At 43.3% G+C, this 11,279-nt stretch overlaps 1 protein-coding gene across 1 annotated transcript; it reads left to right on the top strand.

Moving 5' to 3' along the window:
• Window positions 1-272: 272 nt before the first annotated feature.
• hoxc11a (homeobox C11a) lies at window positions 273-11,144 on the top strand. Its single transcript, XM_029155543.3, has 2 exons — window positions 273-6,492; window positions 7,839-11,144. The coding sequence occupies exons 1-2, from the start codon at window positions 5,619-5,621 to the stop codon at window positions 8,069-8,071; spliced, it is 1,107 nt and encodes a 368-aa protein (XP_029011376.1). The 5' UTR covers window positions 273-5,618; the 3' UTR covers window positions 8,072-11,144.
• The last annotated feature ends 135 nt before the right edge of the window (window positions 11,145-11,279 follow it).

The following is an 11,279-nucleotide window of genomic DNA, read 5'->3' as shown; positions in this document are numbered from 1 at the left end:
AAACAGTGATATTTGAGTGTAAAATGGATAGGATCTCGCAGAATTTCACAATAGGTCTTTCACTGCTCGTGTGCACTTTTGACTTTGAGACTGCCTAAATCTGTTTATGGCGGCCTGTCTCCGCGTCCCAAAGGTCAGGAAGCGTCAGAGTGCCCTTCGCAGAGAACTTGTGTGGCATGTGGTCTACGTCCCCCGCCACCCCTCTGCCGTTTATGGTACGAAGCTGGCTGGAGAAATAGAAAGCAATGTTATTCCTACTAGAGTGTATGGGGGTGAGGGTGGGGGTGCGGGCGTTGTGTGCAGATGTGTGTTTGTGTGTGTGTCAGTGAGAGTGAGAGCTCCTTTTGAAGCAGAGTGTTAATGCGAAGGAGAGGATGGGTACTGTAGAGTGCGTTCACTTCTCAGTCCTATTACATATTGATTTTGACACGACCTAAAACGAGTCCTCTGTGATGTGTAGCGTCTTATCAATTTGTTTTTAAATAGCACCGCGCGTCCAGCAATCCTTAATACGCGGCGTGATGGTTTCAGCGCGGTCTTAAAGCGTCCAAATTCGCCCTGGACGCGTCCTGGTGGGAGCAAAGGGGGGAAACATCAAAACGTCTCAAAGTGTCACATTCGTGGCCAATTCTTCTCACTTGAATAACCCAAAAAATCATTTTTCATTTGCTACTGCTGTAATGGTTGTCAGCGCCTGACGTGGGCCTCGGCTTTAGGTTTTGCTCAGAAATATTCATCTGTATCAATTATTCTTTACACCAGTGTGGTGTAGAAATACTACTGCATCTTACTACTACCACTGCATAGACCTAGTGCAGGTTTTCATGAATGATTAGTATTTTGGAGGTGAACTATCTTTAATAGACGCGGCTCCTCAAAGCTCTTTTGAATTTTAGATGGAAAATTCTGTCACCTGTTGTCCGGTGCCGGTTCCGTGTATATGCACTTTAGCCTGGACTATATTTTTTTTCCTAGACGATTGTCAATGTTTAGTTCAATGGAAGAATGAACTCGGAAAATCTGGAGCTGAGCCTGTAAAGCAAACATTTTAAGTACAGACATTTCAGCCATATTTGAGACTGTAGCGTAAAGCTCCGAGCTTCTGTTTCAGGTCCACACACTGAATGACTGGTTTTCAAGGCCGTGACAAACTAAAATAATATATTTGAATCCCTGGTGCGCACTTGGTCGCACATTACGTGATTATTCGTGCTGAGTTTGAAATAAATACTTTGCGATATTAGCAAGTAATTTCACCTGCGTTCACCCGAAGAGACAGGTTTGGAGCAAATAATAAAAACGTTTGCATCTATCATACACGCATTAGTTAAGTTGTTTAAAAGCATAACACAATTTTGTTAACGTAATATCGTGCTATGCCTTTGCATCCTTTCGTCACTTTAAATTCTCCAACACATCTTTGCGTAATAATAAACGACCTGTGCGTTATTCTCAGCCATGCCACGCGCTTTCCTGGATTCCTAAACGCACGTGTTATAGTGTAATAGCAAAGCTATGGTATTTGTCAACGGTCAATTGTTTTCAAAAAAGGGTGCAGTTTAACTAAGCAGTTTCAGTTTTCAAAGCGCAGTCATATGACGGAGCACGGCCTGAAGCGCTTTGTTCACATAAATAGTATTTATTTGGAGTTTTCTGAAATAATAACCCTGACGCTATAACAGCACCCCCGGTAGAATTTCTAAGAGGAGATTAACTTGTCTAAAATGTGTCCACGTGGGCCTTCAGTGTTTGCTGCGCCACTCTTCAAAGGACGTCCAGGTTTTTCCAGGACATCTAAATAGGAACTATAGTGTCAGAAGTCACTACTGGGCGATATCCTGTGATGTGAAATCATTTAATACTTCAAATAAAAAAGTTAACACGTTGTTGTGAAGGCTTTACGTCCTCGTGGTTGGAAGAAAAGTGCACTCTGGAGATTGCGTTAAATGATACAGCGACTGACATCCCTGTCTTCCAAGCCACTGTTACCGCCACACGTAGGTGCATTCACTGAGTCCAATGAGGAAAAAAAAACACAAGGCTCTTTAGTGTCGCTCGAAACTGTTCGCAGCTTACACAGCCAAGTTTAACTGCCCGACTTACATCCAATTAAACTTATCTAGGCCATGAGGGGACAGTAATATGATTACGCAGACTCCCCACATTTAGCTGTGCCTGTGTAGCAGTGCCTTAATGGTTAACTGCGCCCTTCTCTGTGCTTGTGTGGCGACGATTGTTTCATGTTTCGGCACAGACTTTATCACCAAACGAGCCAAACACGCCGTCTAACATTAAGGAGCGCCACTTTTGAACTGCGAGTTCTTTCTAACAACAGTGTGGCACAGGTTAAACATAGTAATTATGGCTGTAGGTAACGATACATAGCTTAAATTCCTCAGACGCTGTCGTAAAGTTTGTAGTCCAACAGTGACATTTAAGCGACGAATAGCAAATGTTTACACACTAACAGCCTGCTTTCTTTGGAGCAGCGACGCACGTTGGCTTCCGCTCATGCTGCAGCCTACATTGCCATTATTGTTGATTGTTGCATGAGTCCTTTTAATACAGCACAGCTTTGCATATGCTTAGTCTGCTCATTTGGTGCAGCCATCAGCTCGTCCCGGGTCCTACTGCTAGCAGAATATCAGCTGCTGTGAGTCGTCACATGAGAAACCTTACTCTTTGACTAATGTTCTGCGCGCACCCAGGCGAGAATAGCGAGTGTTTGAAGCCTCGGAAGGCGGATATTACTAAGTGGGGGACATTGACTGATCATATTTTGCCACATTGTGATAAACTCGTTCAAAACTCGTACTTCCCATTCATTTAAACGCCATTATTCCTGCTGTGCACTGCGTGGTCTTTAAACCTCTGTACATTTTTCCAGCTGTCTTGATTATCAGCCCTAAGTTTTGAATTTTATTAGTCCATCACTTATTCATGCCCTTACATTAATTATTGATACCGCGCTAATACGCATCATTGAAATTATTATGATGAGGAAATGGTTTGACAATCTTGTTTTGTGTTGTCTGTCTCGGTTCTATTATTGCCCGCTAAAAGAAAAGTTAGTAGCTTTTAGTTTAGAAGATGCAATCGTGTAATGTTAACATGCGGCTGCCTTTTAAACGTAGGTCACAATCGTTATTATTATGGCGTTTGTGTTTTTTCATTTCAAATTAAATATCGTTCTAGTTTATTTACACGATGTCGCCTATCGTGTATTCCGTAATGTTAAATTAGGCAGTGACATTTTAGTGTGCGCATTATTATTATTGTTATTTCGATGCTCACTAGGCTACTAATCCTGGAGCGTGTGACATGTGTCCACACACACACACAGGCCACCGGGCTGTTTGTTTGCACCATGCTTCCATAACTGCAGCCATTCATTTATATAGAAAAATATAAAACATACCGTGTGTGTGTATCACATACGTACTGAAATGTTGAGTATTACAAATAAATATGAAAACATAGAAAAAAATACTTTTATGATATTAAATTGCTCCATTTATATTTGTGAACACACGGCCTCGTGCTCGGTGAAATGTGAAGATTGTTGTTTTTGCAGAATATCTACTTGCTGAAATCCAAATTCCTCTCATTCTCAACCTTTATGGTTTTCTATAGAACAAAGGGATTTAGCGTTACTACAGCCATTCCCAGTTTTATGGTGGACGTAGAGAGGATTTTAGTGGTCAAATTCAAGTGCTGTGTCTGGACAGCTGTCTGCTTTCATTGTACTTGGATGCAGGATGCATCATGTGAGACAACCTTTTGTCTGTGCTGGTAGTAAACAAGCTAATGCCAATGCCACCTTTTTTTCACAAATCCTCCTGCGATGGACTGCCATTTCCACTGCTGAAGTCCTACGATGTTTACCGAAGGCGCTAACCTTGTTTTCTGCTATTTAAAACGCCCGGTGTCCTACAAGAAATCCTAGTTCACCAAGAGGTTGGAGTATTGGCTAATAATTCAAGGGTCTATTGGAACATTTAGGAAGTAGCTTGTAATCATAAACAATGGGCCATCATATTAATTTCATCTTGTGATACTATCAGTCTATAAAGGACCAGAGATGGCCCTCAGCAGTACAATTAAAAGTTTACAATGACGCAGGAAAGAACACACAGGCGCAATTTTTCTCCAAACCATTCGTTTTATTACAATTTAATTTAAAAAAAAAACATAACAGGGCGGACAGGCGGCTTCTTCTTTAACAAATGATCAGTTGGGACTTCATTAAGTGTAGAGGGAAGCATTGCATACATTCATAACGCTCAGTCAATGGGCCCAGGCTGAGTGCTTTATCAGCGGCCGTTTATATGAAGACTGTTTGTTGATCTGCTTTGAAGCTTATGGAAAAAACGTTGCATCCAAAGCATTTAATTTGATCGTCTGTGAGTTCAAGGAGATTTTACTACGTTGCATATGATGTGGATTTTTGTTGTCAGAGCTTCGACTTGCTCATTGGGGGGGGGTGTAATGGGCGGTGTTTTCGCCACTGGTGGTGGTGTAACCACTTCACTTTTTAATAATGTTTAGTCCAGCATTTGGCTGGAAAGGATTGTGTGTTTTTGCGTTCGTGCTGATGTATTTAAGGGCACATTTCTCTCTGAATGAGAAGCGTCGTCTCCAGGCTGCGCTGGTAGGTTTTTCTGCAGCAACTCCAGGAAGTGGGGTCTGGAAACGTGCAGTTGTCCTCTGTCATGATTCAAAGTCAAAGGCAATAATGAGAGTGGGTCGGCTGTGCTTTGGTTCTTCAGTCAACATGCATTCTGCGTCTCCCCTCGCTGACAGTTCAGCCTCTTCACAGCACGTTTACATACAGACATAGCAGCTGCGCACCATCCACCATGTGAAGAGTTTTCATTTGATGAAAAAAAAATCGACCAAATAAGATGCTTGACGAAGTAAGATGTTGCACAAGAGCAGCCCGATTCATCCGCACCTCTGATTATAATCACGTGTGCAACAGATTTATGCATCCAAAAACGGATAAAAAGAAATTAAATAACTGTAGAGGATCAGAAGTCATTCAATGTGGTCTGTTAACCTTTTTATAAATAGAGAAACGATCATCATGGGATTGCTAGTAACGAGCTTGTACTTGATCTGGGCTACAATCCCAGCGATTATTGTGCTTAGCGTCTATTAAATGCGGATCTTGTAGTGTGCGCAACAGTATTAGTGACAACTCCTCATTCTGTAATTAAGAAGCCAGTAGAGCATTAGCATTAGTGTTGGAATCAGTAGGTCTCGTCATATGCACAACAACAACAACGACTAATATGAATAATAATAATAATAACAAACAACAACAATAATAATGGTATCTGTGAAATTCCGCAACGCTGTGATTTGCATGTTGCTGAGCGCACTCTGCAGTTTGCACTGTGCCTGTTTTAAGGAGCTGGAGCTGTTAGCTAGCTTACCACCAGCCCATAAACATAAACACACAGCACATATCTCTTTAATTGTCATAAGCCAGCGACCAAGATTCAGTTACTGGCGTTCGGACTGCGCCCGCGATGTTGGAAAATTATTCGTTTGAACCTCCTCGATCTTACCTAAAGCCAACCACTCCTACACATCCAACTCTTCCAAATTGATATATGACAATATCTACTTTCGATCACGTGTCCGCGGGGCGACTTAGACGGATTGCGCGTCATCTCGCCTTCCCAAATTTTTCCCTTCTGCTGCAGCTCGTATCCAAAACATCTATCTATAGTACGGAGTACGAGAGAGAGAGAAAGATGTTTAACTCGGTGAATCTGGGCAACTTCTGCTCCCAGACGCGCAAAGACCGGACATCCGAGTTCGGGGACAGGACGGGCTGCGCGTCCAATATCTACCTCCCCAGCTGCACCTACTACGTTCCCGAGTTTTCTGCCGTCTCTTCGTTTCTTCCACAGGCCCCGTCCCGGCAAATCAGCTACCCTTATTCCACAAATCTGTCTCAGCCGGTACGGGACGTTTCATACGGCTTGGACCCTGCCAGTAAATGGCACCACAGAAGCAACTATGCATCGTGCTACTCGGGAGAGGATCTGGTGCATAGGGACTGTCTTCCACCATCCACCATGACAGAAATGCTTATGAAGAACGAGAGCGTGTACAGCCACCACCATCACCATCACTCCCACCCGGGCTCCAATCACCCGTCCACAGGTTTTTACTCCGGCGTGGGGAAAAACAACGTCCTCCCGCAAGGTTTCGACCGCTTCTTCGAGACCGCGTACTGCAGTAGCACGGACAATCAGTCAGACAATTGTTTACAAAAGGGCGACGGGGGAAAGCTGGAAAGCGACTCCCAGACGCAGCAGCAGCAGCAGCAGCAGCAGGAGCAGCAGTCCACAGCGTCTGTAGCCGGAGCTCCGGAGCAGGAAAAAGACCCGGAGGATGAGGAACACACAAATTCAGGCTCATGCACGTCTTCCTCCGCGACAACCAAGGACGGCAACGCCAGCAAGAGCAGCCACTCGAGTAGGTATACCGAAGCTGTAAAATGGGGGAAGGTTAAGGGGACTCGCCCGGTGTTTTGTCGGTCAGATTTTATGTGGAGTTTTATAAGCATTCAAAGGATTTTATTATAACCCTACAAAGCTCTTTCTTGCAACGAGAAGAATTTTTACGATGGGAAAGCGCTTTGAAAAAAAAAAGGATGTTATACACAGACGCCTCTATGGTGAGAGTCTGTGAAATTTTTAAGAGAGAGCTATTGTGACAAATGTTAACTTTGATCATGAACTTGCGTTGGGCATTTTAAGGGATTTTCTCGTTGGGCTGTCGAGAGTAAAAAGCAATTGGGCAGAACATTGCTGTTGGCGTCTTGTGAATTTTCTTTTAGCACTGAGTGAAGAACACATGCTGTAGAGTATTACACACTTCACGGTTAAATGCATATCTATCTATCTATCTATCTATCTATCTATCTATCTATCTATCTATCTATCTATCTATCTATCTATCTATCTATCTATCTATCTATCTATCTATCTATCTATCTATCTATCTATCTATCTATCTATCTTACGTCTATCTGTCTAAACTAAATAGTCAAATTGTTAACAGAAAATTCAGTATTTTTTGTATATATGTAATAACAATACTATATCTCCAGCCTGTGATTCATAGCTTTAAATCCATATTTATATACACCTACATTTAGACGTAAATGATTTGCATGTCAGCTTGGGGCTTGGTTTTAAGTTGAATTACCAAAGATGAATCCTTTATTTTAAGTGCTGAAGTGGGTATAATTGCAGTGCAGAGGTCCTGTTTGGGGCTCAGCTCAGGCAGGAGGCGGATACAAGCTAACGGGGGCTTCATGTTTGCTCCTCTTACACACAGAGAACAATAAAGTAATATTTCCCCAGTCACCTGTTTGATAATAAGTTGTAGGACCTCAGAGGTCTGAAGGAGCCACTGGAACGTGGGCAGTGCATTTCAAGTCAGTGCCCAAAGATTGTGTAAATTGTTAGTGCAGCTCCACAGGAATGTGACGCACATAATGCGGTGAAATACATTTGTTGTTGTATATTTATAACAGATAAACACGTACTTAGAGTCTGTAAGTTGATATTATTTGCTCGAGGTCATTCGGACATGTAACACTCTGGTTTATCTGATAGGCTCAGCTACTTTGCTTGATGAATGTTATCAATGCTAATGCAGCTGAATTCTCAGCATCTGGCAAATCTGCCGCACTTCAGCACTGAATCCTATTTTTCCCCACACTTGTGTCTAATATAGATGTTGTTGGTGCACGTGACGTTGCTGTTATTTCCCGTGACACTCTGAATTTATTTAGACATGTATTTCTCCTCCAGGCACTCCTCGCACAAGGAAGAAGAGGTGTCCATATTCCAAGTTTCAGATTCGGGAGCTGGAGAGGGAATTCTTCTTTAACGTTTACATCAACAAGGAGAAAAGGCTCCAGCTCTCCCGAATGTTGAACCTCACCGACCGCCAGGTTAAAATTTGGTTTCAGAATAGAAGAATGAAAGAGAAGAAGCTGAGCAGAGATCGCCTTCAGTACTTCTCTGGAAACCCCCTCTTGTGAGCAAGCGCAGAGAGTGTCACGGTCTGTGTCAGTGACATTAAGGCCTGCTCTTATCTCATTCAGTCGTAACCGTGGGCATAACCATTTTCTAAAGGAACCCATATCACCAACAGTGCAACGTTCAAGCGGACTGTGGGAGCGATAGGCCTGCATGGGATAAAGTCGCCATTTTCTTATTGCCCTGCGGGCGGCGGTGGATTTGTAGCAGATCCCTCCAAAGGCCTTCGTGGTCACAATAATCATTTATATGCTGTTCTTGAATATGTCCGTCTATTTATCACGGTCCTCCGTTGTGTTTATTCTATTGGTCCCGTAGACACATTTGTTAACAACACCAAATGTAAGAGTTTGAATCATTAATGCGCAGACATGGTTTACCCCCCCGCCCTCTGTATATAGCATATCATTATCTAATTATTTCCCGACCAGAGTATGAACACGTTAGAGAAAAATTTCCAGGCTGCATTTTTCGCCATTGAGAACTGTGACGTCCAATCTGTGAAAGTATACCCCCCCCCCCCACCTCTGTACAGAGTAGCCTATGCAATGTGCATTCGTGACTGTAAATAGGCCTTTGTTGAATTTCTTTTCTCCTTATCCCTGCTGCTATTTTTCAGTACGGTGCCCATACGACTTTAACGAGCTTTAATTCCTTAAATTATTTGCTTCAGACATTGGTGCTTTGGATATCAGAGAGGAGGAACAAATTGTCGGCCTGTGTATCAATAATATAATACATATGAAATACATATGAAATAAACACAAACGTATAGGCAAAACCCATGGACTTTGTGCTTTTTGTGAGGATCATCGCCGGTGTGATGTGCGTGTTCTCTTGACAGGCGTGGTGCTCTGTTTGTTTGCGGTGAGTCAGAACCTTTTTCTAAATAAATGCTTGTATAACCTAAACCTGATGACCCACATACACGGCATGTGCACCGGTTCAACCATACACACCGATTTGGTTGCGGTTGTGAAACTGAGGCGTTCTGTCGGCGGGCCTGCACTTGTCAGAGTTTAGGCTCTGCGAAGGTTACACCACGCTGGGAGATCATGTTTAAGCCGGGGCGAGCGCGTTTAACGCAGATACAGGCCAGATCAGAGAAATGCAGAGAAAGCGGCTGGAATGATAACCTCTTTTAGTGCCCACTAAATGGAATCGCCACTCTTGTAGTCTAGACACTGCCATAAAGACAGAGGCACTAAATAGCTATTTTTTCTCTTAATTGCACCGTCTGTTCGGGGGGGAATGGCGCTATTTCCGCACTAAATAGTAAACAAGTAGGCCTGGATGTCCGAAGGGGGGAAAAGTTGCCAAGAGTTTCGACGTGAACTCGGCCTGAGTCTGCAGAAGTCAACCCTCTGCATGGGGCGGTCCGGTTTTCTGTCCTTTCACCAGAACAACAGCAACAAACGCTTATGAGGAAGTGGATTTGCTTAAAAACACGTGTTATTGTCTTATTTCATTCTTTATTCATTTTCACTCATCATGTCCTTTTAAAGCCTTGCAGCATTCAGTCTTGCAGGCCTTGTAGCGCAGCATAAATAACTGTATTTGTTTGAGCTGACATCAAACTTCAGCCTGTTTCAACACATCGGCTGTGAATAAATAATTGTTGACTAATTGGACCATGTGTTGGGGCTTACAGTCAAAGATAAATAGGAGAAAGGAAATTATAACTGGCGTGCTGTATTTCCTTCTCACATGTGTGTGTGCGCGCCTTATGTGGCCGTGTGCGTATTATCAGCGTTTGTTCTCAACATATGTACATGATGGGAGCACGTGTGCGCTAACTACAATTTATAATTAAATGTAGTCTTTGAACTTCAATAATGTCAAGGCCCTCACCTTTAACCCGCTGCAATAAAGTGGAATCAAGGAGCCCCTTTAGCCCGGAAATGTGTGCTGCGACGGAACGAGCCAATGAGAGTGAGTGGGAACAGAAAAAGGAATGTGTACAGAGACCAACTTTGACCCCTCGCATTAAACTACAGCAGGTAACGTTGCCAGCTTTAGCACGCCCAGTAAATACACTTTATTGTCCTTGTAAAATGTATACGTTTTCATGCATGATACGTTTTAGAACACGCTGCTATAAGCTGCAGGCCTATATTTGTATAAGCTAAAGAGAATGGAAAAAAAAACACCAGTGGGTGTGAGTCTGTCGCAGTGTGCTTGTCGAAATGGGTGGTTCTGTAAGTGCAGACATGACGGTTTGTGAATCCGTGTGTGAATCAGCGCATCCTCTGGTTTCTGTCTATAAACGTGGCTCCTGCTGCGGCGGCTGCGCGTGGATCATCGGGTTTTCGTTGTGCAATGCGCTGCAGTGACTCCGATTAACGCTCTGGTTTGGGCCAGAGTGTGAAATATGCAACACAATCGTATAGAAAGCGGTTGTGCGTTTTTTCTCCACACTGGGTGAAATTACGCCCACCTTCGTAGCTAGAATTATCAGGGAGGACGCGGCGCTTTAAGGGAAAAAGGCGATGCAGACTAGTGGAGATCAAGGCTGTAGAAGCCCATCGCTCGCCACACCCACCAACCTTGGCCCTGGGACAGTGACGTGGGTAATTTGTAGTTTTCTCCAACACACAACGTCACTAACGGAGCGCTGCAGAGGCTCCTGCAAATGTTGTCTGTTAACCACACGGGGGCCATGAGCCTCTGCACTTTTTGTGTTTTCTCAACGGGATCTTGAAAACGCTTCCTGAGATGAATGCCTCGTGACATCAGAGTAGTATTATTAGTGGTAGGGACATCCTCTCTCCGTGATAAGCCGTGTGGCAGAAGGACAGTGAGCTCTGCTGGAATGCAGCCCCCGCTTTGCCTCAGTCTGACTCGTGCACTTGGGTGTTGTGCTGAAGGAAAATGGCGGAGAGCTTTATGTAGATGGTGTGAACCAGGGGGAGAAGACACACTCATGCTGGTAAAATGGAGAATAATTCATGTAGTTGCCTATGGAGGTATTTTGAAGAATGTATTTTTTCGATCCGATGTTAAAAAGCTTTAGTAAGACACAATTTCTTTTACTCTGACAAATACATATGCTATAAATAAATATTTTTAAAGGGAGCTGGCTTATGTGTGTATTTATATGGGAAGTGGCCAGATTATTCTTGTAGGTCTATAAATCTAAATCTATTAGTAACACAACATGGGAAATGACAACATACTTATGAGAATACGATACATTTTTTTCTGGCAGTA

The sequence above is a fragment of the Betta splendens genome, chromosome 7, assembly GCF_900634795.4.
Source record: "Betta splendens chromosome 7, fBetSpl5.4, whole genome shotgun sequence".
NCBI lineage: Eukaryota > Metazoa > Chordata > Actinopteri > Anabantiformes > Osphronemidae > Betta > Betta splendens.
This window is presented reverse-complemented; position numbering and strand designations above follow the sequence as displayed.